Raw genomic sequence first — 26,049 nt, 5'->3', positions numbered from 1 at the left:
GTATGCGGCTTGATCCAAAGCCTTGTTGAAGCCGAGCTCATGTTTGTGGAGAACAAAATCTTGCGTGCGACGAAGGTCTTCACCCTCCTTGCGCAAGAACGCCTGCAACTGCTCGATCTTCTTTTGTTCAGAATGAGAGTGAACGGTCAGGTCGGTTAGATTTTGCTTTAATTCTTCATTCTCGATCGACATGATCCTCTCTTTCTCCTCGGCACTAAGACAATGAGTCAGTAGCGCGTCATTGTCCAACTTCATTCGAGCTAACACGACAACTAAATATTTGTTTTCACTAACCAAGGTAGTGTTGGTGTCAAGGGCGTATTGGAGGGAGGAAGCGAACTCGGCTAGTTGAGCCTTGAGGTTCTCCACGTCGGCACCCTCTTTCTCTTTGAGAATTGTGCTCATCAGTTTGTCGAGGACGAAAGCTCAAACACTCAACTCTAAAAATGACTCTGCCATCTTAGAAGTCGTTGTCGACACAAAATCTTCCTTCTCTACCGAGCTTAGTGGAATCGAAACGTTTTTGCCAAGACGTATGTCTCGACCAAGAAAATCTCATGAAGGGCTCGACCCAGCTTCAACGTGCAACCTCTTATTAGATCTTGTGGAAGACAACTTATCGAAATGACAACAAGAGGATTTTGTGTGTTCCTTCTCCCATCACACCTTCTTCGACGGATTCAACGGTTCCACCGCCTCGGCCTCGACCAAGAATGGTGGAGATTTTTCGCCAATAGCCTATCTTTGCTTCAACAACTCTTTGTAAAAGAGTTTCCCTTATGTCGAGGTCACGGAGGTCATTATAGCTGCAAAAGGCACAAGTCAACAAACATAACAAATCAAAGACGAAGGCAAAGATAAAAACGAAAACATACCTTCAACGTCACGAAAAGAAAACCTGCAACAGCTACTGAGTAAGGATTTTTCGGGGAAGCTTGTCTAAAATGGATATGGTTTCCATGTCTTCTCGGGTTAATGACGACCTTGGCCATGCACAGAAGCGTGCCGGCTCGTGAGTCCAGTAGAAGGAAACCGAGGAGTGTCGCCATCATAAAAAAAAGTGACGACCTTCCTCCCCGATCACAACCTTGAAGAAACCTCCTTTAAAATTCTTATAAGAAGAAGTAAAGGGAGCCAACAAGCATGACCTCGACTAGCTAATCAAGGATAACCGCCCTACTCGATTACTTGACTGGATACTATACATTTACAAGAAAACTTGAGGTGTCGATTTTAAATATAGTGACATGCACAACAACTGAAAAGCCTGAATGTAAGCCCAACTATTCAGATGAAGTTGCGATGGCGCTACATTCAAAGCCCGTAACACACCAATTGAAAACTCGTCCAAGGGAAAGCGGACATGAATGTCAGTTATTAAACACAAATAAAAGAAAAAGGAATCACCTAAGTTTGGATCCCTACCTAAACCTACAACGTCATACAACAAACACCTTCAGAGAGAAATGATTCCATCCGGTGCTTCGGGATCCAACCTATCTATACTAGCGCTGAATGACTTCAGTGAGGCAGTTGTGCTAAACCGAGAAGTATGTTCTCGAACGCTAGAGTCAACTCAATCGTACCTTACAACTCGAGTTGGTGGGGCATCCTGTTCGGCAGCGCAGACAACAAGGTCAACCAAAAGACGAATGTCTTCGACGAGCAATAGCGTTACTGCTAATGCGGGAGGATTCTGAAGAACTTTCGGAACTGGACGAATAAGTATCCGAAAGGTTGACAACCTCACAAGGCATTACAATGCCGACAAGCTTAGACACCCTCAAGGTAGAACTATCAGAGAAGGAAGACGACATTGGTTACCTCAACTTTTAGCTTTGAAGTCAGTCAGAGAAGAAAGAGGTGAGAGAAAGGAACAAACAAATGAGGGGACCACCCCCTTACTATTTATAGCACTAGGAGGGGAATGGAAAGCCAAGCATCGCACAAATTTCAAAAGTTAAATCCAGTCGAGAGGAATGACTCAAATCTTCTGACTGTTCACAACTGACGTGACACATCAGCCTCGAGTCAAATTACGAATAATAAAACACCACCCCATTCACAAACGATAGTTTAGGCAGGAACACAAGTGGTGCTCAGTAACTCGGAAAGCCCGCAAAGAAGTTGAAGTAAAAGTGTCAACATTGTTTACGACTTTTTGCTTCATGACTGAAGCTTAAGCCCGGGGGGCAAGTGTTCTACTAGAGACTAGGAGGCATAATGATCGACCATCATAGACAGCCTGACGGCCTTTCGACAAAAATAACGTCTATGTCAAAACACAGGTTAACAACATAAATCTTGATTAAGAGATGCAAAATATGATTAAATGATCATTGGACCTATATTAATCCTCCTGACAACATAAGGCCTAATAGAAAAGTATAAATAAGAGGAGATCACTATGGTGAAAGGTAATGATTGTTTAAACTTTGGATTGAATCAATTAGATAGACCTCCTCTAACTTGAGCGTCTTCTCAAACCTACAAGGAAGACAATTGGATTTGAAAATAAGACATAAACAACTCGATAGGGGATATTCAGTCTCGAATAAGTTGTAAGAAGACACATTAATTGCAAAAGCCATTTTCTTCATTTGATCTCTAGATTAAAGGCATCCCCTCTTTAGTGTATCCCTCGATTATTTTCTTAAATATTTTTTTTGGATATATCAATTAAATTTGTTTAAATTTCAAATTTTTAGTTTAAATAAAACAATTTAATGTAATGAATTTGTAATTTTTTTAAATGTATATTTAAAAATATAACTTTAATAGTAAATTCTATGAAAAAATATTATAGCTAAATTTTAAATATCTAATAATTTTAAAATAATATAGAAAATATCTAAAAATTAAAAAATAGAATATTGAGAGAGAGAGAGAGAGAGGAGAAAACATGATTTTTTATAATTTAAAATTTTACAATTTAATTAATTAATTTTTTTATAAATTTCTAAATTTTAAAATTTTCATTTACAAAAACATTTCCCTGCATAATATTTTAAATTTTCTGAAAAAAAAGTTAGTCTCTTAAAATTCTTCATTTAAACAATATTATTACTTTGTAATTGCGTGTGATAAGAAAAACGTTAACCCAATAACTTGATTTTCTATTTTTTTATTTGAGATTTTCGGATCATACACGCATTTATTAATTCAACTATTAAATTAAATCATTTAATAATTATAAATGATTTGATTTTTATTTTAAAAAAATAATGTAATGTATAATTTCTTGAATATAAATAAATATTCATTATAAAATTACATTGTAAATGTTTGATTTATCTACAACTCAGTATGCTTCATCATCGTGTTCGTATCAAAATTTCAATCATGGGATTAATATAATTAGTATATATATATATATATATTAATCATTAAAGAAAATAATTCTGTAAAAAAATTATTGTTAGTTAATCCTTAATAGTTTCCTCTCCTGCATTCTTAACGGTTGAACGACGCATGGAAAGACGAATTGAAGGCTTTCTTTTGGATCATAGCTGAAAGGAAGAAAAAAGAAGAAAGCGATAGAAATAAAAAAAATTGAAAATGTGTTGTTTGAATGAATAAAATAAGAAGAAAAAAAAAGAGATAGAGAAAATAGCGATGTGAATGAACGAAGGAAAAGGGTAAAAAAAATAATATTTTTATTATGTTATTTTAAAAAAAAACCTTTGTTATTATTTTAATTTTTATATTATATTTTTTGAATCAACCTGTGAATATATATTTTTTTCCATATAAATTAGAATTGGAATGAGAGGAAATATATTATAGTGCAGTCTGAAATTTTTACATGTCTTTTCAATTCTCCTCCAAATATTTGTTGTAATTCTTCCTCCCTAAATATTTAGCAAATTCCCCAAATCAAACACAACTTAAAGTTCTTAGGTATAAAAATAATTCAGCTTGGAGGGAGAGAAAAGCTAGAGTTTCTAACCAGAGGCAATGTATTTTGCAGGATGTATATATACAAACCATAAAATTACAAGACTACCTATACTGTCATATAATAATTTGGCTTTGGGCAGAGGTAAACTAACATTTAGCAAATCTGACAGTGAATTATAAGATAATGCATTTTTTCAAATTAATCAAAATAATTTATTGTTAAAATTCTATGATTCTACTTAAAAGTTAGGTTTTGAATTATCAAAACTAATCTCATTAATATTTCCTTTTCAATCATAAACAATAGTAAGGTGTGTAGTTTTTTATTCCCTAAAGTAAAGGAGAAAAAAGTGTGGAGATGGGATAGAAAATAGAGTGAAACTTTTTCTTATGCGAAGAAAAAGTCATAATAAAACAAGAGAGTTCTTTAAGAATTTTAAATTATCTTCAATGTATTGATATATTAAAAGTCACAAGTGAAGGCTTCTCTCGTTTTAGCCGTTAAGACCTAGTTTACGAAACGCAGAAGTAAAAAAAAAGAAAAACTCTCGATACAACCTACAAAATTCAACCTTTAAAAAACATAAAATTCAACTTTATCTTTTATTGCTATACGTAACTAAGAAAAAATATATGGAAGAGGCGAATATAATTTATATCCTAAATCAAGGTATCCTTTCACTTGAAATCGACATGAAAAATAAATATACTTTAATAGTTTATAACAAAAATGTCCATAGTAACACTGAAAAGAAAAAAGATGTCCTTTGAATATGTATGAGAGCGTGGTGTGATGTTTTAACAAAATTTGTATATAAAAAAAACTTGAAAGGGGCCCCTGTGTTCATCCCTTGTGAAGAGAGTATAAAGTATAAACCTTCTAATGTCTAAACAATTAGGAATGATCATAGATTATAATTGATACAAAAGGGATATTGACCAACCTGCTGCTGGTAATTATCAGTTTCCGGAAAAATGTTATATGCCGAGGCCATCCATGGGTGGTGCAACATTGTCTCCCAATAACTTTAATTTCTGTACATTCACCATAGCAGGAAAATGTAAATTAATCAATAATGTGAACAACAATAAATATCAGCAGCTATAGCTACTTCAATTATACACTTTTTCCTACCCAACAATCTCTGTCTATCATGATTTTTTGGTATTTTTCTAAGAGAGTGTTAAGAGACATCCAAGTACATATCGTACTTCATGCCCAAAGTTTCTGAGTGAGATTGGCTTCCAGAAACCTATTTCCTAGGTATAGTGTTGAATTCCATACGCCACAAAAGGTATCTATGTAAGTGATTCAGATGTAGTAGAAACATGCTAACTACTGTTATAACATTCTCTATATTTTGATTAAGATGTCGATCTGAATTTCCATCCTCTATATTTCCTATTTGCGATATTTCTATGTTTCAATCTATGTTGTTTTTGCATTGTAAATGGTCTAAATATTTTCTTGAGGTTAATTAACAAGCTGTTTGGTTTTCAGTAAAAAGCAAAATCCCAAAAGGTTAAAATGGAGTTCCAAATAATACGGGTTAGGTTAGTACTCAAGAACTCGTGGTTTCCTGCAGTGTAGGAATTTGGGGTCAACCACATCTTTTTCTTCTTTGTTTTTATACTAAAGTAATCGTCTAGGAGGCTTATTGAAGGCATGATGGAAGTGTGGAGCATAGTAACTAGTGGGGAGGCTAACAAATGTTCATCTTCACAAGCCTAGTAGCTACATTCAGAAGAAGATTCTGGAGGCAGAATCAAGAGTTTTTAGCTGCTTTTATAGTGCTTGTAACTCTGTTTTCTGCTGCATAATGCGCTGGTTTTGATGATTATTGTGCTGGAGATTCTGCAGTTTTGATGATCTTCATAAGGACAGAATAACAAATTAGCATAGGAACTGAGAATAGGTGCAGAAGATGTCTGTGACAGGACATCATTAGACCAAAACGGTGATGCTGGCCCAGGTGCAAGGGACTCTATTCAAGTGAGGCAGAATTATTCAGTATTGCAGGGGCTATAATGGCAAGTGATTTTGCGCTCAATTCCGGTTTCTGGAGCGTTTGTTGTTGGAACATGGCCCATTGGTGTTATCGGCGTATATCAATGATGATATGCCATTTTTCTATAAAAACGTTGCATTTGGATTTACGTTTTTTGGTCTGAGGCATATGCTTCTTTCTCTGGTCAAGCTGCTTACAATGATTGGTACATGTCATTTTACAATGTCTTCTTCACTTTACTTCCAGTAATCGTTCTAGGTGTTTTTGATCAGGATGTTTCTGCCAAACTTTGCCTAAAGTATCCCGTTCTATATATCTAGAGGGAGTAGAAGACACCCTTTTCAGCTGGCCCCTGATTCTTGGCTGGATGTTGAATGGAGTCCTTAGTTCTTTAGTGATCTTCTTCTTAACTACTAATTCTGTGTTCAATTATGCACGCCTTTTAGTCTGCTGTTCAATTATGCAGGCAGCAATGTTATCAAATGTTATGCTTCTTCTTTTGGAAGTAGCTTGCAGTGTATTTTTAGCTGAAAGCTAGATGTAGTAGGAGTATGTTTTTTTTATATGGGCTGGACACCTATGGAGTGTTCCTTTTAATTTATTAATTCTTTGTTGATAAAAAAAAATTCTAAAAAACTTAATTGATAGGTCTTTCTCAAAGAAGATCCATTGAAAAGATTCTAAGATAAATGAAACCTGACCTGTACCAAATTTACATAAAAAAATTCATACACCTCCAACCTAAGACAATGTTGTGACTCTTCTTATGCTCAACTTTCTTATATATTTACTCGATGTAAAATCGACTTACACTCACATTTAAATTCTTAACATTAATGACTTAAGTTGAATTAGAAAATATTAATTGAAATTATGTAAGAGAATTTAATTCAAAAAAGAAATCTTTAACATCAAAAAACAAAATATGATCTACAAAATCAGGGCATTTGCTTAACTTAAAATCTGCACGATAAGAGCCCTTCTCATTGTGAGAAAAAAATGTTGAGAAAAAAATGTGAAAAAGAGAACAAGGGCTTATTACCGTAAGATATTGTGGAGGATCATCCATGGATGTAGTACCTAGGATTACTTCCCTTTTTAATTTTGTTGTCAACTTGTGACAAACTCGCAGCTGAAAAAATAAAAAAATAAAGTAGTACAAGTTAAGATTACAATTTAAACATTCTAGACTAATTAGTTCATAAAGTTTATTTTTGCCTCATACTCTACCTCGGATCGAGTAGCCCCGCCAATAATAAACACAAAGATTCGCTTTCCCATCTTCTTGGGATCAGTAGTCCAATTCTTCAACGTGGAGTCACTATTGAAGGTATGAAAAATTATAAAGTCAGTGTTGAAACTTGAAACTGTACCATTAAAGCACAACTAGTTTCTGGTAAAGAAACAAATTTGAGTGAGATAATAGTTCATGTCACCTTGAATATCCATCATCTGAAGTAGTACGAGATCTTCCCCAGTTTGCTGTCCTCCTAGATCTATTTGAAGGAAGAGAAGTTGTTGGGGCTGCTGCTGCCTTTTTGCTGTCTTTTGCTGAACCCCCTTGGGCACTACTTTGACTTGGCTCGTTTTTACACGAATATTCATTCTTGGGCAATTTATCCTTATTGAGATTTTCGATGAGCTCCTAATAAACACAATGACATATATAGTTTACATTTGAGCGTATAAAAGAAAACAAATAATATTTGATACTAATATCATCATGCTATGTTTAAGCAAACAAAATGATTTCTTAGTGCTTAGCACCCATATGACAACAAAGAATAATACTCGAGAAGCTAATTTTATCAACTCATCAAATATGATACTCTCAGCACAAAAATAATGAACTACGACGCTGGATAAGAAACAAGCTAGAGGGAAAAATCTTTCCAACATATGACTGTTGAGATCAAACCGAAACTAAGATCATTTTTAGATAAACTTCATGTTAAATACTCATAATAGAAAAAAAATTAAAAAATATATTAAACTTTTTTCCATAAAATAAAATTAATTTATGTATTTATTTTTTGCAGAAACCTTATTAATTAAATTTTCAAAAAGTTGAGATAAATAAATCATAATTTATGAAAGAAATTTATTTATTTTATAAGTATTCATTCATTGAGAAATTTATTGAGAGAGCCTAAATTAAACATGTTGAATATTTGGAATGGGCATAGTTATTTTGCCAAGCCAGGAAATTTTCTTGTCTTTTACTTCTCTCGGTAGTAAATTCTAATGACTGAAGAGCTTAATTTCTTTCTTTAACTCGAGTCTTTCCCCCAACCCAACCCAACCAACAACAATAAGGAAAAAGAATAAATCAGATCAGCTGAAGGTAGCATTTTGTACGCAAATTTTTTTTGAAAAGCAAGGTTGCATAGTCTTTAGTCGTACCTCTAACATGGGAAAAAATCGAAATAGTTGCCACGTTTCTTCCTCTTCATCAGCTCGATCTTTGCGAGCTGCATGCTTTGTCTATGAAGAAAAAAAGAACCCTTTTACAGATATTAGGTGTGAAAGAGAGTTATGGACGGCATGCAAGAGATATTTAAATAAAAGGAACCCACTTTTTAAATATTTTAGTTAAGACAAATTTGATGAGTGAACTATAATAAGCTAACTATCTTAATAAATTCTAATATGTTATTTGTTGTGTCATATGATATAATCTTATTTTATCACTTTAACTTATAATTTATTTATATTTTTAAGAAACATATAATTTAGTTTATAATAATATATGTTATATTTTTTAATTTTTAATATATTATCTTATATGTATTTATAATTTTTTTGAGGCAAAAATTTAAATTATATTATCCACTAAATTATTAATTATAATTTCAAAACGTTATATAAATAAAAAGTAGTTATATAAATAAAATGTAATTTTGTATTATTTAATTAAAACTATATTTATTATAGTTTATAAAACAATAAAAATAAAAATTTAGTGTATTTTTATTTTTAATGAAAAATAAAATTTATACATAATTTATATTATATTTTATTATTATTTATTTTGTTATCTTCTATACGTCCAGAATGGTTGTAAGGTCAGTTTTATTAGCTAACTATATGCATTCATCAATTTTTTACTAAAATATCCAAAATGTTAATCATTACCAAAAATTTGCATACCTTAATTATTAGTATTATAAGATAAGTTAAATCTTGTAGAAATTCATTCTTACAGATATTAACCATTAGATTTATACGTATTATTAGTTTATAATGAAAATTAATATATAGGTTAATTCTATTTTTTTAAATCATTAGTTATTTTCTAAAAATTTATCAAATTTTAGTAAAATTTATCTAAAAGATTATAATAGTTAACAACTGTTAAAAAATAATATTTTCTAAACGGACAAAAATCATGGATTAAAATTACTTTTTGACAAATAGTGAAAACCAATATTTATTTTTTGGAAGTTTGAGAAACAAAAGGTTCAAATTTCTTAGAGCATATGGAAGTTGAGGTAAGGAAAATTTGCTTTAAATTAATTCCAAATTTAGATTTATCTATATTAAAGAGATCTTTGGTTGTTTTCAAATTTTTTACAAAGGTTTTGAAGTAGGTTGATTGAATAGGTGAGATTTTGCAAGAAATTTAGATTATAGAATGAGTGGGCTTTTAAGCATAAAAAAATAAAATAAAATAGCTGTGGTGATTATTTGTAAAAAAGATATTGATTTTTACTGTAAGTCGTAACTACGATGTATGATTTTGTGTTGTAATTGGTTGTTTATTGTTTTTTTAGCTATGTTGAACTTTGGGTCGAATTTGCTTTGGGTTGAATTTGCATAAGAAGCATAAGAAGTTTGTCTATAAGACTGTTTCTTCCTGCACCTCTATATCTTCTTCTTCTGGCACCTCCATACACAACATGAAAATACATTTTTATCCTTCTTGTGCCACCTCCATAGAATAATTTCTGGATTATGTAATCTGGAAACGCATTTGAAAAAAGACTTCCGGACTACATAATCCGGAAGTTAAAAAAGACTTCCAGATTATGTAATTCATAAAGTAATTATACATTTGAAAAAAGACTTCCAGATTATATAATCCGAAAACTAATTACAAATTTGAAAAATGACTTTCGAATTATGTAATCCAGAATACTACAGAGGGGCATTTTTGAAAATACGAAAATCTATGGAGGTGAGAGAAGAAGGTATGGAGGTGGAGGAAGAAGCAGCCTGTCTATAAAGGTGTGTGACTAATATCATAGAGTTGTGGAGGCTCGTAGAAATTTAAATCAAAGATTAATTTAGAGAGGTGAGACTAAGAACACAAAGATTTACCACAATGATAAAAGTTAATATAGTCAATCATACATAATAAAATTCTGTAATATCAAAAAAATTGATAAAGTCTTCTAAATATAATTATTTATACTTAAACTAAAAGATGATAAAAGATTACTATTAAAAAGTAAATAATATTAAATATTTTTTTCGAAAGAAAATAAATACAATTATTTCTATAATAAAACTATAAAAAATAAATAGAATATTCATTTTAAATGTTGAAAGTATACAATTAATTACTTTTATAATAACAATAAAAAAAATCATAAAAAAATTTAAATATTATGATTTGATTTAAAAAATATAAATATTATTTTTAATGTTAATATTATATATAAATATATATGTAATTATAAAAAAAATTCAAAGAAGCCAAAGTTCTCCCTGAATTTTGTTATTTTGTTTCTGTGTACACCAAACACCATTATAGTCTTTTTGCTCTTATCTTACCATGTCATTGTCCTATCTCATCTTATTCTTTTATCTATCATATATATATAAACCAAAAATCCTTGATATACAAAGATACTGTGAAATGAATATGTATGTTTACCTTCTGGTTACTGAACTTGAGTGAGAAACCGCCTTCTCCACCAGTAGATGATTTCTTGTTTGATGATCCCGCCAGCAGTTGCATGTTACTGATAACTTTCATGTCATCAGGTGATAGTTTTGCCAACTGATTAGATAAGCAGAATCATCAATATATAAAACTACTTTACTTAGGCACAACTTACACACGTCTTTTGTATAGAATTTTCTAATTCGTTTTTAATAATTGATAGTGGCTGAATTTCTTGAAAACCGGTTTGATGCCTAATTTGTCCGTCTTAGACACCTAATTAGTCACCAATCCGTTTTTAAGGAATTCAGCCTCTATCAAGTATTACAAAACTAATTTGATAATAAACGAGATTTAGGACAGTCACCCAGATTCAATTTAGTCAAATTTACGTAAACTTCTGAAGAATATGAATCTGATGAGAATATAGAGCATCTTGTATAACAAACGTTGAAGTTATGAGAAATGGGAATACCATGCATATGTTTGTAAATTAATTATGTTCATGTGCAATAAATAAAAAAATTCGGAGAATACAAGAAACATGTACAATTTGTTAAGAGTTGACAATGACCTGCATTAGCTTTGAAGCTTTATCACCCTCAAACTTTTCAGGATAGACAATTGCATAAATCATCAACAAACGCAACTTATATTCAGGAGTTGTACTCTGCACGGGAAAAAAAAATTTAATAAAGAAAGTATTCATAATAAAATACTATTCACTATTCAGATATCTCTTCATTTCCAGACCTGCTTTGTTCTTAAAAAGTTAATAACTTCCTTCGCTCCTGCATCCCCAAAAACAAGATCTTGTTCCAACTGTCCAAGCTCTCTAAGGTCTGTTTCTCTGATAATTGTGTTGATCTTTCCAGCTATCTGTTTTGAATTCATCAAGCAGAATGGTCAGCATATAAAAATATATTTATTTTGTTATTACAGTGCGACACTTATCAAGTTGAAAGAGATATGTCATTTGCGTCAAAGCCATCACGAGTTCTCATTTCTCAAGAAGTATGTCATTTCGTTCTCTCACATTCCATTGCCATTATTCTCAAGATGAAATCAAATACTATACTATTCCTAGACAAACCATAAAGAAAAATAGAAGATGATGAAAGTTAGATAGAATAAATCACCTCCACATGGAGTGAAATCTTTTCCACTTGCTCAGTGTATTGTGGCAATGCCTGAACCATTTTCTGCAAATCTCGTGTAGATAATTCGCTACCATCTCTGCAGAGAATCAAATTTATAGGTCGAAAATAAGTGGCATGCTCGACAGGGTTTAGTCAAAATAATTGCAAAAGGTAGGAGGCAGCAACGTAACCTGTTTGGAGAAGGCTTGGGAGGCTATATAAATCTTCCTGTTGGATATGTAATTAATCTTAGTTTAGTCTAAGTTCACTCACTGTTCATCTTAGTTAGGTTCGGGTGGAATCAGTATCCCCTCATATTTGTAATCATCACCCATATAACTATTATAACGAGACACACTATTTAATTTTTCTCTTTTCTTAGAGAATTAAATGTACACTCCTATTTCTTATTTGATCTTCATTTTCTTCACTTTTTTCTGCTTTATGCTATCTTCAATTTTATTCACAGTAAGCACATAATGTCTCTTTCAAAATAAATTTATACATATAATGGCGTATTTTATTGCAGAAACTGCCCTGATCAGTGTCTATATGCTATACAAAACCAAAAACCGTGCTACTAAAACTAATCTCCTTTTCTAGCTCTCTATTTTTTCTTTCTAACAAGAATGAAACTTAGAACCCTGTGTATATCCCTTATACCCTCTACCACTATATAGATCCTAGAGCTTCTTTCTCATTCTCTCTCTAATTCCCTGCTATTGGTTCTTTCGCTCTCTATAATTCTGTGTAAAGCCTACCCGTCATTTTTTTTCCTCCTATTCTTCTTTAGGTACAACGTTATCAATTTAAGTAGCTAACTGGGTAAGTTGCCCAATTTGAGTCTGAGGCTTTTCTAACTTGGGCCAAGTATCGCATAATTCTCGCTCAGTATTGTTGAGTTATATATTGAAATACTGCAATATTAGCCACTAATCGTAGAACATTTATACTCTCATTCGACCACAAATTCTAGATTTATGGTATTATTTATCACTATATAATCATAACAATAAAGTATTTTAAATAAAAATACAAGGTTTAAAGGCATATGGGATTTAAAGACTAATAATAGGGCATTTAGTCACAAGAGAACGTAGAAAAGGGAAGGGGAGAGAGAGACTCTGAAACGTAAAATGGATTATAATCTTTTGTCTATATTTATAGAATTTTAATGAGATGTTATTTTACTTTACTTTCCTTTCGTTACAAATTTAGAAAAACTAACAATATACTATCTTACAACTTCATTTAAATACACTTTATTTTTTAATGAGATTTGTTAAAAATTAAAAAATTATATAAGTCTCATTCTTTATTTAATAAATCTCACTAATCATTTTATAGTTTAAATATATTTAAAAAAAACGTGCTTAAAGAAGCTAGCACTCCACTTGATACATTATTCATATTTTCCCTTTAGTTGCAAAGCAAAAAAGCGAGATCTTTCCTTTTCTTATAATCATTTTTTTTTCTCTTCTCTCCTTTGGTTATCACCATGTGTTTGGATTGGCAAAGTATTTTTAAATAAAAACCCTTTCTAAGTGTGATCTTAAAAAAAGTAATTATTTTTCAGAAAAAAAACTTGCCAAACATATCATACACGAAATGAATAATGACAAACATAGTGAAAGCTAGGACCTTAATTAATTGGGAGGCATTTCACGAAATGGCCATTATTTTTTCATAAAGGAAGAAGAAAGGTGCCAATGCAAACCTTCCCCTTTGTTGAATTTGTGCTGCTTTGTTCTTTGATACGAAATTGGTAAACTTGTCATGCAGTCTTTCACTAGCCTGGTATTAATGTCGGTAAAAGAGCAATGAGATTTGAGAAATATATGAATTGTGAGTTGATAATATTAGATGAATTCGGATAAATTTGTTATAAATATTTGTAAAAAATATAAATAAAATAACTTTCTTTTATATGTGAAAATTAGTTTATGCATATGATTAACAAAATTATATTTAGAGAAATAATATTACATAAACTTATTTCGTTTTAACAACATCTGCGTATAATTTTTTTATAGAAAATTATCCAAATATATCGATAGTGAAAGAGACGTACATCTGCTATATGAGCGTGGCGAAGTTCAAGCCAGACTGGATCATGATCTTGTAGAAGGACCTCCTTCATCTCAGGATCACCCCCGGTTTTGCTGGGAATCTAGCATGATTGCTATGTTAAAATCAGAAATAGCAAAATGCAAAAACTTGTATACCTGAAGGCCCACTCATTAAAAGTGATGCTTAAAATAAATTGAGATGGACTTTTTTTACTTTAAATGAGAGAGCTGTATTTTTTAATTCTCTAATATGTAGTCTTTTTTGTAAAAACTAATAACAAATAATTTTTTATTAGTAAGTCCAAAGTTTAAATTAAGCACCCTTATTTTTATAATGATGAAGGGAAGGGCAAGCAAACAAAAAGGGATACCTCATGCATATATTTATCTCCATTCATATTCAACAAATCATGGCACATAGCATCATACGTCCATTCATGAATGACAGGAGCAATCTGTGATGCAGATTAAACACAGTTAAAGGTGAGATATAAAAGGAGACATTCATTATGAACAGAGAGTTTTAACCTGATCTACGGATCTGTCAACAATGAGAAGATCACAAGTTTCATTTTGTGGAAAACCGGGAATGGTAGATTTATATTTAGAAACCAAGTCCCAAACAGCACTAGTAAGGTAGGTAGGAACTAATTCTCGAACTGCTGTTCCAGTAGACTCGCCACTATCCTTTGCAGCACGATACCACACACATGGTAACTCCTAAAAAGATACACACATTTTGGATATACTCTTTCAGAAGTTATACCTTATATGGAGAAGATAAGGAATTTAGGGAAAGTCAAGTATAACTTGTGTAGTAGAATTTGAAAAAATGCTATTGATAGATCATGATTGACACAAATACTATCTTTAATAGATTTATTACTATCATGATTACCCTATAAATGTTTTTAATCTTCATTGTCATTAAAAGAATGCCCGTTGTTGTACCTTATATTACAAGTAAAGAGTAATCTAGTGTTATTTTGACTCAAATTCGCCACCCACGTAAACAACCATAGCATGCTTGAACTGAAATAATGGGTAAAAGTTACAGAAGTGGTCACAAATATGAAATTTATTGGATCCCACAAAATCAAAATGTAGTAATTATTTTATTCTGAGTGACTTCTGCTAAAATAGTTTGTTAGACGTACAGCAAAATATATATTCACCAAAAACGAATGGAATTAGAAAGGCTAATATTATATAAAAATATGTAAAAATCAAACGGGATAAAAGAAGAAAAATGATGACTTAAAAAGTACCTGTAACTCTCATTACAGTGAGTCGAGAGTAGTTCATTAATATCCTAACCTACGTTAATTACAAATATTGAGTATAAGGTGTGTAGGTAATACCTTTAATGAAGCAAAAACTGTAGCTATTCGAATAGCCATACTATTCATGCAGGTGTTAAATCTGCGAGTATTCTCAATGTTGCCATAAAGATCGTCCATTGCTGTTTCTTGATCAGTAGTAAACCCCTGCATCATATACATCTCAGTAGAAAATCCCATTTTCCCCTCGTTTTGAACATTATTTAAAAAGTTCAAGGTGATTCTTCGCTTGAAAATAAATTCAATAACATATACTATTACTCTGTTGACCAAATTTCCATGGATTTGTAAGTATTTATATATTGGTTGTCACGTAAATCATGACTTTGAAGGCACTGGAATCCCAAATTCCTTGAGAACACTGCTATGTTTAGACTTGGCAATATTAAGAATATAAATAAAACCTTTGGATCATAAGACAAAATCATATAGGAATTCCATTTTGAAATCAGTAAATTCATCCAGGTAGTTTATTCTTGCAACTATGACAGTACCGTGAACAATTAAATAAATGTGTTTTGTTATACACCGAGATTTTGAGTAGGTAGGTAGGTAGGTTAGTGGTTACTAAACTTTTTCATTTCAGGTATGCTTTAAGGTAAATACTCCGGATAAATTGCGAAGTTCAATAACTACCTGGCTATCTACTGGAAAATATTCCAAATTCATCTGCAAAATAGAACCAAAATTAATTTCAATTTCAATAAATAAACAATTTGATGTTGACCACTTGCTGATATCAATTAGATAGAAAGGGACAGCAAAATCTTGACCTCTCTCAATGCTCCTATGCGGGGTAAGACACTTGTATCACACTTGATGTGGTTTACAAGTTCCTTTGGGATCGGTGAACTGAAAAATATATAGGCTCTGAAACATGCAGAGGAAGAAAGAACATAGCCCCCGCCCCATTTAAAAAGAAAAAACAATGCTGTTAAGTTTTCTCCTGAGATAAGCTTAAAAATGTAGAAACAATATTAAACTTGGGGAAAATTTAGAATGCTTCCCATACTTCTTATACAGGGGCTCCCTTCCAGACATATCAGACAGGAACATGACCACACTGCAAGCTAGCAAAAGATATGTTTAATATGGATAAACTATGCGAGTGAAAACAAAAGGAACAACAGAAAAGAAGTCCGTTCAAATTAATGCATGGAAGAGAACATTTGACTGGGTTAAAATACGAATAAAATTGGAAACGAAAGGGATTAGAGAAATAATTGAACCCTGACTTAGAATTTAACACAAATACTTGTGGCCTTACATTGCTGAAATATTTAGATCGGAAAGGTATATTGATGAATGGCATAGACATAAAAAAAATTACTTTTCTTAATTTAAGTCTAACAGTTGTATATTTAATTGGAACAATTGTACATATCAAGTTGCCAGTTCTTTGCAAGCTTCAATTATTTTAAACTGATGCTATAAGCTATTGAAAACATCCATTGTCGACAAAAATAAGTTCTTTTTAAAAATTAAGTATGAGTTGAAAGTTCCACAAGTTGCAAGATTTGAAAAAAACCTACAAATCCACTTGCCAAAAGTTTTTTAGGTTTGAGTTCATATTTTGGTCTCTTATATGATTTTGCTAATTACAAATTGGTGTTGTATCTGTCCAGTATTTTCTCTCGAAAAACCTACAAAAGGTATCTGAGTCGACTTGGTGACCGGCTCGACTAGTACAATATGAAATGGGTGAGGAATCTTAGTTGTAGATTGTATCGAAACAAGTGTGCCAATTTATGGTAAATGACAGTACAAGGATCATCCCTGCCCTGAGGTATTGGTGGTTAAGAAATATTTTTCCTCAAAAGGAAGGGAGTAGACTCACATGAAGAGGAGAGATCATCATGAATTCAAATGTAAGTTGGAATTCTAACATTGGATAAGAATGGACACGATGAACAATGTATATAGAGAAATAGGTTTCTTACATGAGTATGTTCATGACTCATTTTTAGTAAATCTTCCTTTGAATTTTCCCACGAACCCAACACTTTTTACTGTGTGTTCTTATTAGGCAGGGGTGAAAGAAAAGGCACAAGGCAGAGGAATGAAAGAAGAAACTTATCATTTGATTTAATGTAACTATGCAAAAAAAAGATGCATGGCTATATATATATATAGGAGAAGACAAGGATCGTCTAATACAAGACTATGTATTAGACTAGATGAGGATCATCTAGTACGTAGAAAACGAGGACCGTCTAAACACATAATAGATGAGGATCGTCTAACACATAGAATACAAAGACCATCTAATACATACTAGACGATGACAATCTAAGCCATAATTACACAGTATTCCTAACAACCTCCCTTAAACTAATGGTTGGATTGACAACAACCATAAGTGAAGATCAAGCTTAAAATGTTTCAATCTGGAGTGTAAAATAGGATTAGCAACAAGTAAAATAGCATTGAGATTGTCAAAGTAGATTTCGGAACGAAGAAAGAAAGATGAAGTTCATTGAGAAGCGAAGACAACCATTTTAGTTTAGCCAGAGCGACAACAATGCTCTTATATGTCGCCTTTGTACTACTGCGAGATTAAACCCAAAATGAATGCAATACTTAGTAGTCGACTTGCGATCATCAGGTTCAGAATCCCAATCAGCATCACTAAAACCAGGGATATGAAAGTGTTGACATTTACGAATGAGAAGACCATGATCTACCGAATCAACAAGATATCGTAAAATGTGTTTGATAGTTTTCCAATGATGTTTCAGCAAGTTATGCATGTACTGACACACCTTTTTGATAGCATAAGCAAGCTCCAGTCATGTGATTAAAATGTACTGCAAAGCTCCTACGACAGAGTGATAGACAACAGTAGACGCATCTTGAGTGAGACGAAGGAAGAAACCATCGGAATTGATTGAGGCTTGGAATCTAGCATGTTTATGTAAGCTAGAAGTTCCCTGATTTACCGATATTGAGACAGATGAATGTTGCCATCTTCCACTAAAGAAGCTTCAATAGCAAGTAATGCAAAGGTCCTAAATCTTTCAAAGAAAAGGAGTTACGTAGTAATGATGCAAGAGAATTGATAGCCTTAGACGATGTCCATGTGATAATTATATTATCCACATAAACAAGAACAAAAAGAGTAGAAGAATTCCCGAATAAAACAAAACAAGATGAGTCGCTCTTTGTAGAGCTAAAACCCAACTTTTGCAAAGTGGAGCTCAACTTATGGTACCATGAACGCGGTGCCTGCTTAAGACCATATGTAGCTTTATATAATTTACAAACAAGATTTGAGTTACCTTTGACAAGTGGTTGTTGCATGTAGACAATTTCCTCTAAATCACCATTTAGAAAATCATTATCAATATCAATTTGATGTATTGGCCAATTAGATGATACTGCAAGAGTAAGAACCACACGAATGATAGTAGGCTTGACAACAGGACTGAAGGTTTCATTGTAATCAAAACCTTCAGCCTGATTGAAGCCTTTGGCAGCCAACTTGGCCTTGTGCCTTTGAAAGCTGCCATCAACATTAACCTTGTTTTTAAACACCCATTTATAGCCTACCATAGTTGCACCAGAGGGCAGAGGAACAAGAGTCTAAGTAGATTTATAATAAAAGCATTATATTTCATGTTGTATAGCTTTTTACCAGTTAGGGGATGATAACGCTTGCTTAACAGAGGTTGGTTCAGAAGGAATACAGGAATTATGTAAAGTATTAATTTTAGGTTTAAAAACATTAGCCTTAGCTCTAGTTACCATATGGTGATTATTTGAAATGACATGAGAACTGATATTAGTAGTATTTGTAGGTTCAGAGGATTCATTAAAATTAATATCAGTAGATGTAGAAGGTAAGACATCAAAACAATGACTAGTATCATTGTTAGGCACAACATTAACATGCAAAGTTCTATTACTAGGACTATGATGAGGAATATATTTGATGACAGTTAAAGGAGATGAGATAATAGATGGTAAGCCATTTGTAGCACTACTAGAAGAAAAAGAATATTGTAAGGAAAAACCTACTCATTAAATAGAACATGATGTGAGACACGTTTTACCTATAGGAGACAAACAAATGTATCCTTTGGTTTGCAAGTTATAGCCCAAAAATAAGCAACAGGTAGATCTAAAATTAAAGTAATAATAATTATTGTAAGGTCCCAATAAGGGATAACAAGCACACCCAAACACTTTAAATATATTATAGTTAGGTTTTGAATGGAAAAATATTTCAAAGGGATTCAAATTATTTAACACAGGTGTGGGCAAGACATTTATAATATGGGTAGTAATGATAAAAGCTTCAACCCAAAATTTATTGGGTAAGAAGAGTTAAATCCATTTCCGTTATCTCTATGTTTGTGTTCAATAGCTCCATTTTGTTCATATGTATGAGGACATATTAGATGATGTGGAATACCATTGTCATTAACATAAGATTTAAAAACAAGAAATTCATTTGTATTGTCAGTTTGAATACTTAAAAGTTTGTGACCAGTTTGGTTTTTCGAAAAAAAAAATTAAAACGCATAAACGCAACAACCACTTGTGATTTAGTATGCAGTAAGAAAATCCAAATATATTTAAAATAAGTATCCAAAAACAAAATATAGTACCTCGCACCATTAGACACACAGGAGATGGTCCCCTAACATCAATATATAGAAGTTGTAAAGGAGCAGTATACACAGTAGTAGTAGACGACATAAAAGGCAACTGATGAGATTTGCTCTTAGCACAAGAATCAAAAAATAAATTATGTTTGGAAAATTGTATATTACACTGGTTTAAAATTGGTTTAACATTATGAAAAGAAGAGTGTCGGAATCTAGAAGGCCAGAGATTAAACTTGGGTCTGGTTGTGACTAAATGTATTATTAGCAGAGTAAGCAAGTGAACGCCGAAACATAGGGAAAATATAAATACATCTTTAATTTTTCCTTGAAGAAGAATCTGCTGGGTGTCTTGATTTTTAACATAATGGGTAGGAATTAATTCAAAATACACGTTATTATCTTTTGCAAATTTCGATATATTGGAAGATTCTTGTAAAATACAACAAATGATTCAAATTGAAAGCAGTATTCGAATTTGGTATAGTAACACAAGTATTCCCAACATGTTTAACCGACATACCTGAGTCATTACCTAGTTTAATAGTGTCATCGTCATGATAAGTCATTTTGTAGAAAACTTTTATCATCATTTGTAACATGATGAGACATTCCACTATCAGGATATCAAAACGAATCATCAATGGTGGAAGGCACACCCAAAGTAGACGGTTCATGATACTCATTGACTGTAGATGAGAATTGAGAAAAGTTAGCATGAGCATGAGACGATGTACTCTGTTCCCACAAATTTGACATCTGGATTTGTTGTGCCAAGAAGAATTTCAAGAACCACGATTATTATTCTTGGATATCAAAAACGCATGGAATGCTAAGAATTATAATTAAAAGGCGGTCTTCTCCCCCTGCTTTGCAAACCATTGTTGCGATATCTATCTTGTTGATTTGACAAAGACCACTAACTAGAAAGAGCATTGGCTTGGAGAGGAGATTGATCAAAAGACGATGTATCTCAAACCTCTCTTCTTGAGCAAGAAGAAGTACTTTAACCTAATCAACTAAATAGAGATCTAGACGGGATGTGATGGACATAATAAAATGATCATATTCGTCACATAAGCCATCAAAGATAGCATCAGTATGATCTTCAACCGTAATGGGAGCTCCAACAACAGTCACATCATAGTATCAACTATCTTCTTGATATCAAGGAGATAAGTATTGATAGATACTGCTATCTTTCTTCGGTGTGTTCGTAACTGAAGTTTTAGTTTCTTGACTTTGGCTCAGGTTTGAGAGATAATGACATCCAAATTTGTGAAGTAGTTTCAAGACCCACCATTTTGGTGAGAATTGGAGTTGACATCGAAACAGGAAACCAAGTAACAATAAGTTGGTCTTGTTGCTCATGGCATAGGAAAACAGGATTGACATCGTTAGCTTAAAAATCTTCAGAAGCCTTGGATTCCAGAGGTATTGTTGAATTATTCAAACTATTTGTAAGTTGAAGGCCTTGAATGGTGGAAAGAACCTGTTGAGGAAATTATCACTGTGGAGTCTAAGATTGATGGGCCTGGTGAAGGTATGCAAAACAAATGTTGAAGACAAAAAAACTCAGGATTGTGCATTGCGGAGGAAAAGAAGTCATTGTTGACTCTTGATACCATGAAATAAAAGACAAAAGACGAAGAAATAGAAGAAGAAACTTATCTTTGATTTAATGTAAATATATAAGAAAGATACAAGACTATATATATAGAAAAAGATGAGGACCGTCTAATACAAGACTATAATACAAGACTAGACAAGGATCGTCTAACACATAAAAGACAAGGACCGTCCAATACATACTAGACTATGAGAATCTAATCCATAATTACACAATATTCCAAACAAAGGGAGATGGGTGCTGAAAATACCTGGATTGTTTAAAAAAAACTACAATTTTTGTTTGACGTCTTGCATTATGCAAGTCTCATACTCATGATCATCGTTCTGTTTAATCTTTTCTGTACCTCTATGAACACATTGATACTCCAAATATTTGTATGCGCGTGCAAGACAACTTCATAATTCACAAAACATCTAGAGTCAAACACCAAAACTTTAGGAAACTTCTATCTAGTCAAAAGAAAATTTTGAATATTATAAAATCCTGGCAACATGAGAACCTTTAAGTGGTGATGGTTCACAAAAACTTTGGTTTGCCTACTATAAGGTAAGAAGAAGAATCAGCTATTCTGTCTCCTAGTTATTTCTTTTAAATTTTCTTTAACATGCTCTCTCTTTTCCCACTCATTATTATATTTACAGACTTCTATCACTAAGTTAAAAGGAAAAATATAACACCACCCTCTAGTGATTCACACATATTTCTAATATAACTCTTATGTCATTTCCATCATAAGAGGTTTTGTGAGATCTTGATTTATTTTTTGTAGGCTTTATTGTATTACATCATTACTAAGATCTTTTTATAATTTTTATTCTAATGCTAGGCCTTATAAAACCCACACTCTAATATTTTATTTGGTTATGAATAGAAATATATATTTCTAAATAGAAAAATAATATTTTTTATTGTTATGATCTACAGTGTTCTTTAAAATCTAGGGACTATTTAAGATCTAAGTTCTTAAATTTTATGTCATATCAAAATACTCCAGTAAAGAAATCTTATAAAATTCAATGATTCTCGCAATAGAGATATCCTTACTAAACAATTTTATAATCAAAATTAATTAAAAATAAACACTTAACTTTTTTTATATTTTGATTCAAGATGTAGTTGTGTGGCATCAAATAATGAGATCAGGTTATATATGAATGAATGAATGAATGTTTTAACAACTTTTTCTATAAAATCTTCTAAGACAGAAACACAAGAAGAAAAAAAAAAAATATTTTCTATAAGTTAAAAATAGCTTATACACAAGTTAAAAATAAGAATTTTAAAAACTAATATGAGAAGTTTTACAAATTAGCTTGTGTATAAGTAAAGTTTAACTTACAGAGAAGTTCAATTTTTCTTTCTATTTTTTTTTCTATTAAAAGTTCTTATGAAGAAACTCATAAAAAGAGATGTATATATATTGAAATTGAATTTGGCAAACGAGAAAAGAAACAAATAAGCAGGCTAACTATACACATTTGCAAGCGTGGAAGTGAATGCTAGCAAATTTATTGTACCTATGTTTTATATAACAAGAAATAAAAATAGAAAATGCTAAAATCTATGAAAATTCAATTTATATTGTGTTATAATGAAAGAGTCGTCCTGTAATAATAAAACAATTATTTAATTTTTAGATGATACTTCTATTTTTATTGGTGACATATATGGAGAATTCTAACTAAGAGAGGAAGTTACTTCTCTTTAGAAGGTTGCATGAAATAAATAGCATCCAAAGATGGTAACGGTTGCCTTCTCCGAAAGAGGTCTTCCACCACTGCAATATGATATTAAGAAATGATACTGTATCAATATTTTTACAGAGTAATCACAGAACAGATGCTGTTTTAAAGTGGGTTCAGTAAATATGGAGAAAAAGCATAAGATAAAATGAAAAAAAAAATCTAATTTAATGTTCTACATTCAAATCTAAAAGAGCTTGACAAATGTACATTGCCAATTGGAGTGGAGAGGACTATATACTGGAAAAAGAATGAGACTAACGATATCATGTGGAAAATGATAATATGACTTAACGAATGAAAAATGTTGTGGCAAATGATTTTATATTTTGTACAAGTTCTGTTCTTCAATCAAACGATGACAGCCATATGTTGTTTATAATAGTATTAAATAACCTCTACCAAATGTGTTGCAGAATTTTTAAAAAGAATTCCATTTGTCACCCTTGAGTTATAGAACTCGATGGTAAGGATACAACTTGGATGTTAGTTTTGTTCTTTAACTCATTATTTTTCTCCAATCCCCTAAAATAGCAAACATTTTTCTCCAATCTTATTGCCTGGCTTTTTGAAATTGTTGGAAGAAAAAGAATGACATTTGAAACCCGTTATCACTCGGTATGTGTTAGACCATTGGATCGCTATCATTAATTATAAGTTCTTCGAACAAAACCAGTGATTTTACAATCGCTCCTTCACATTTTGTGCCCTCGGTCATAGAGAGTAAGTTGGCCATTTGAAAAAGACATAAAGTCAAAAGGGATATCAGTTTGAAGGGTTCTCACAGGAAATTTCTTGGTCTGTAATATCTGCCATTTTACACGAATGTGACATAACTTTCACAGTGACTTTATCCATTATGAGCACCTGTAAAAGTAAGGAAAACGTGACCAAAATATATCAGCCTGAATTAACTAAAAATGAGATGATATAAACGTGGTAATATATCCACATTAAAGTCTGAAGACACACCTTCCATGCCTTCGAGTCGGGTGACTTTGCCGATCTAAGCATTTCAAATAATAACCCTATTAGCATCCAACGAAGAAAAATGATTACGAAACAGTCACGAAAGTGAAGCCAGCACAGTACTTAATTAAATTTCCAGTCCTTTTTTATTTAAATGTATAAAATAAAACAAGGAGAGACCACAGTTACATCATGTTTCATTGCTCACAATTTTCTCTAGATGGATTCATTTTCAAGATGATTGGACTCATCAAAATTAAGGAGAAAAAATAAAAAATAAAGAATCACAAATGCAACATTTCTTTTTGTCATCATGACATTATTGTAGAATATATTACCAATAGCTTAATCGATGACCAAAAAGTCATTCATAAAATTTGAATATAAAACTTTACTTAGTCTATCTACATTCAGTTTAACATTCGTCAAACAATTTATTATTCGCTTTCAAATGACGACAGACTTCCAAACCAAACGAAATGCAGATGGAGAGGTACCAAATTTCCAGCGAGATTCACAGTTACGAAATTCATATTCCATTTCACACAACTTTCTACCAGACATACATAACCACTGATTCATTTTCTAGATGACTGTTCGTATGAAAAGTTAGTAACGAAAAAATTCAAAAAAAGAATCACAAACGCAACGTATTCGTTAGTTTCAAATGACAGTCCGAAATTCAATTTCCAAACGAAATGCAGATTGAGATATGTTGGGATGCTGAGCTCCGTTCAACAGTGAGAAATCGAAGCTTGATTTCGAATCCTAAACCAAATACATTAAACGGAGAACGAAAAAGAAAGCGGAAAGGAAAAGGATGTTACGGTCGCGGCTGATTTGGCGGAACGGCTTGTACTCCGATGTTCCGCCGTATTCGGAATCGGAAAACGACATGGTTGAATGGTTGCAGCAAGAGGTGGTGATTGGAGGTGCGAACGCAGATTTGAGAATCGGAAGCGGTTGAGAGAGAGAACTGTTGGAGGGGTTGAATGAGGCTGCGAAAGTTGTTATATATGTTAGAGGGAAGGAAGGAGCGTAGGACGTGTGACACTTGGAACTTGAGTTTCGGTTACGGTTTTGCGCTCTCAATCTCCATTCATGTCAAACTCAAGGTGCCTCACGAAGTACCATACTCATTATTTTTAAAAAATATTATTTCCTAATTCAATAAATTCAATTTCTGTTTTATTAATCGATATAGAATTAGAAAAAAAATAAGTGAATTAAATTAGATATTAGTCTTGAATTTATATATATAATTGGCCATACGTAAATTAGGAAAAACAAATGTAAATGCAAATAAATATTTCCAAAAATTAGATAAAATACACAAATACTACACACGTGATCTAATAGGTCCTGCTGGCTTAAGTGTCAAAAAGAGAACTTTAGATAATTTTCCTTCTTTAAAATGGAATTTAATAATCCTTTGTTACGTATCAAAACTTTGTATTAATATTGAAAATGCTATTATAGTAGGTGGGTTAAGCATATCTCTTGTATCCTTTATCTATATATATATATCCTCTTTGTTATTAGAATAAAGAATACATAAAAACACGCACACATAAATGAAAATTATATATAGTTTAGCTATTGTAACCCCTTTAACAAAGTCCCATCCATCCATAAAGCTCTTCTTTTCTTTTTTTTCATCTTCATATTTTATTTATTTTAAAATTTGATCGCAACATGCATTAGTTAAAGAGTTATATCTTCATATTTTATTTATTCTAAAATTTGATCACAA

General features: G+C 31.9%; 1 protein-coding gene across 6 annotated transcripts; it reads right to left on the bottom strand.

Annotated features, from left to right (window-relative positions):
* Window positions 1–4,646: 4,646 nt before the first annotated feature.
* On the bottom strand, window positions 4,647–25,385 carry LOC137819283 (protein transport Sec1a-like). Of its 6 annotated transcripts, XM_068623082.1 has the most exons (21): window positions 25,124–25,385; window positions 24,300–24,355; window positions 24,113–24,194; window positions 23,284–23,362; window positions 16,358–16,408; window positions 16,119–16,215; window positions 15,982–16,014; window positions 15,367–15,492; window positions 14,534–14,725; window positions 14,377–14,460; window positions 14,008–14,106; window positions 13,654–13,730; window positions 11,937–12,033; window positions 11,551–11,676; window positions 11,372–11,467; window positions 10,789–10,914; window positions 8,313–8,393; window positions 7,346–7,554; window positions 7,140–7,230; window positions 6,952–7,041; window positions 4,647–4,935 (listed from the first exon to the last, which is right to left on the bottom strand). In XM_068623082.1, the coding sequence occupies exons 1-21, from the start codon at window positions 25,191–25,193 to the stop codon at window positions 4,879–4,881; spliced, it is 2,019 nt and encodes a 672-aa protein (XP_068479183.1). In that variant the 5' UTR covers window positions 25,194–25,385; the 3' UTR covers window positions 4,647–4,878. The 6 variants fall into 6 exon arrangements, with proteins under 6 accessions (XP_068479183.1, XP_068479186.1, XP_068479184.1 ...); XM_068623085.1 differs by lacking the exons at window positions 23,284–23,362; window positions 24,113–24,194; window positions 24,300–24,355; window positions 25,124–25,385 and adding exons at window positions 18,108–18,353; window positions 18,624–18,855 and having other exon boundaries at window positions 16,358–16,415; XM_068623083.1 differs by lacking the exons at window positions 23,284–23,362; window positions 24,113–24,194; window positions 24,300–24,355; window positions 25,124–25,385 and adding an exon at window positions 18,624–18,973 and having other exon boundaries at window positions 16,358–16,415.
* Between the last annotated feature and the right edge of the window lie 664 nt (window positions 25,386–26,049).

The sequence above is a fragment of the Phaseolus vulgaris genome, chromosome 10 (assembly GCF_000499845.2).
Source record: "Phaseolus vulgaris cultivar G19833 chromosome 10, P. vulgaris v2.0, whole genome shotgun sequence".
In the NCBI taxonomy this organism is placed as follows: domain Eukaryota; kingdom Viridiplantae; phylum Streptophyta; class Magnoliopsida; order Fabales; family Fabaceae; genus Phaseolus; species Phaseolus vulgaris.
This window is presented reverse-complemented; position numbering and strand designations above follow the sequence as displayed.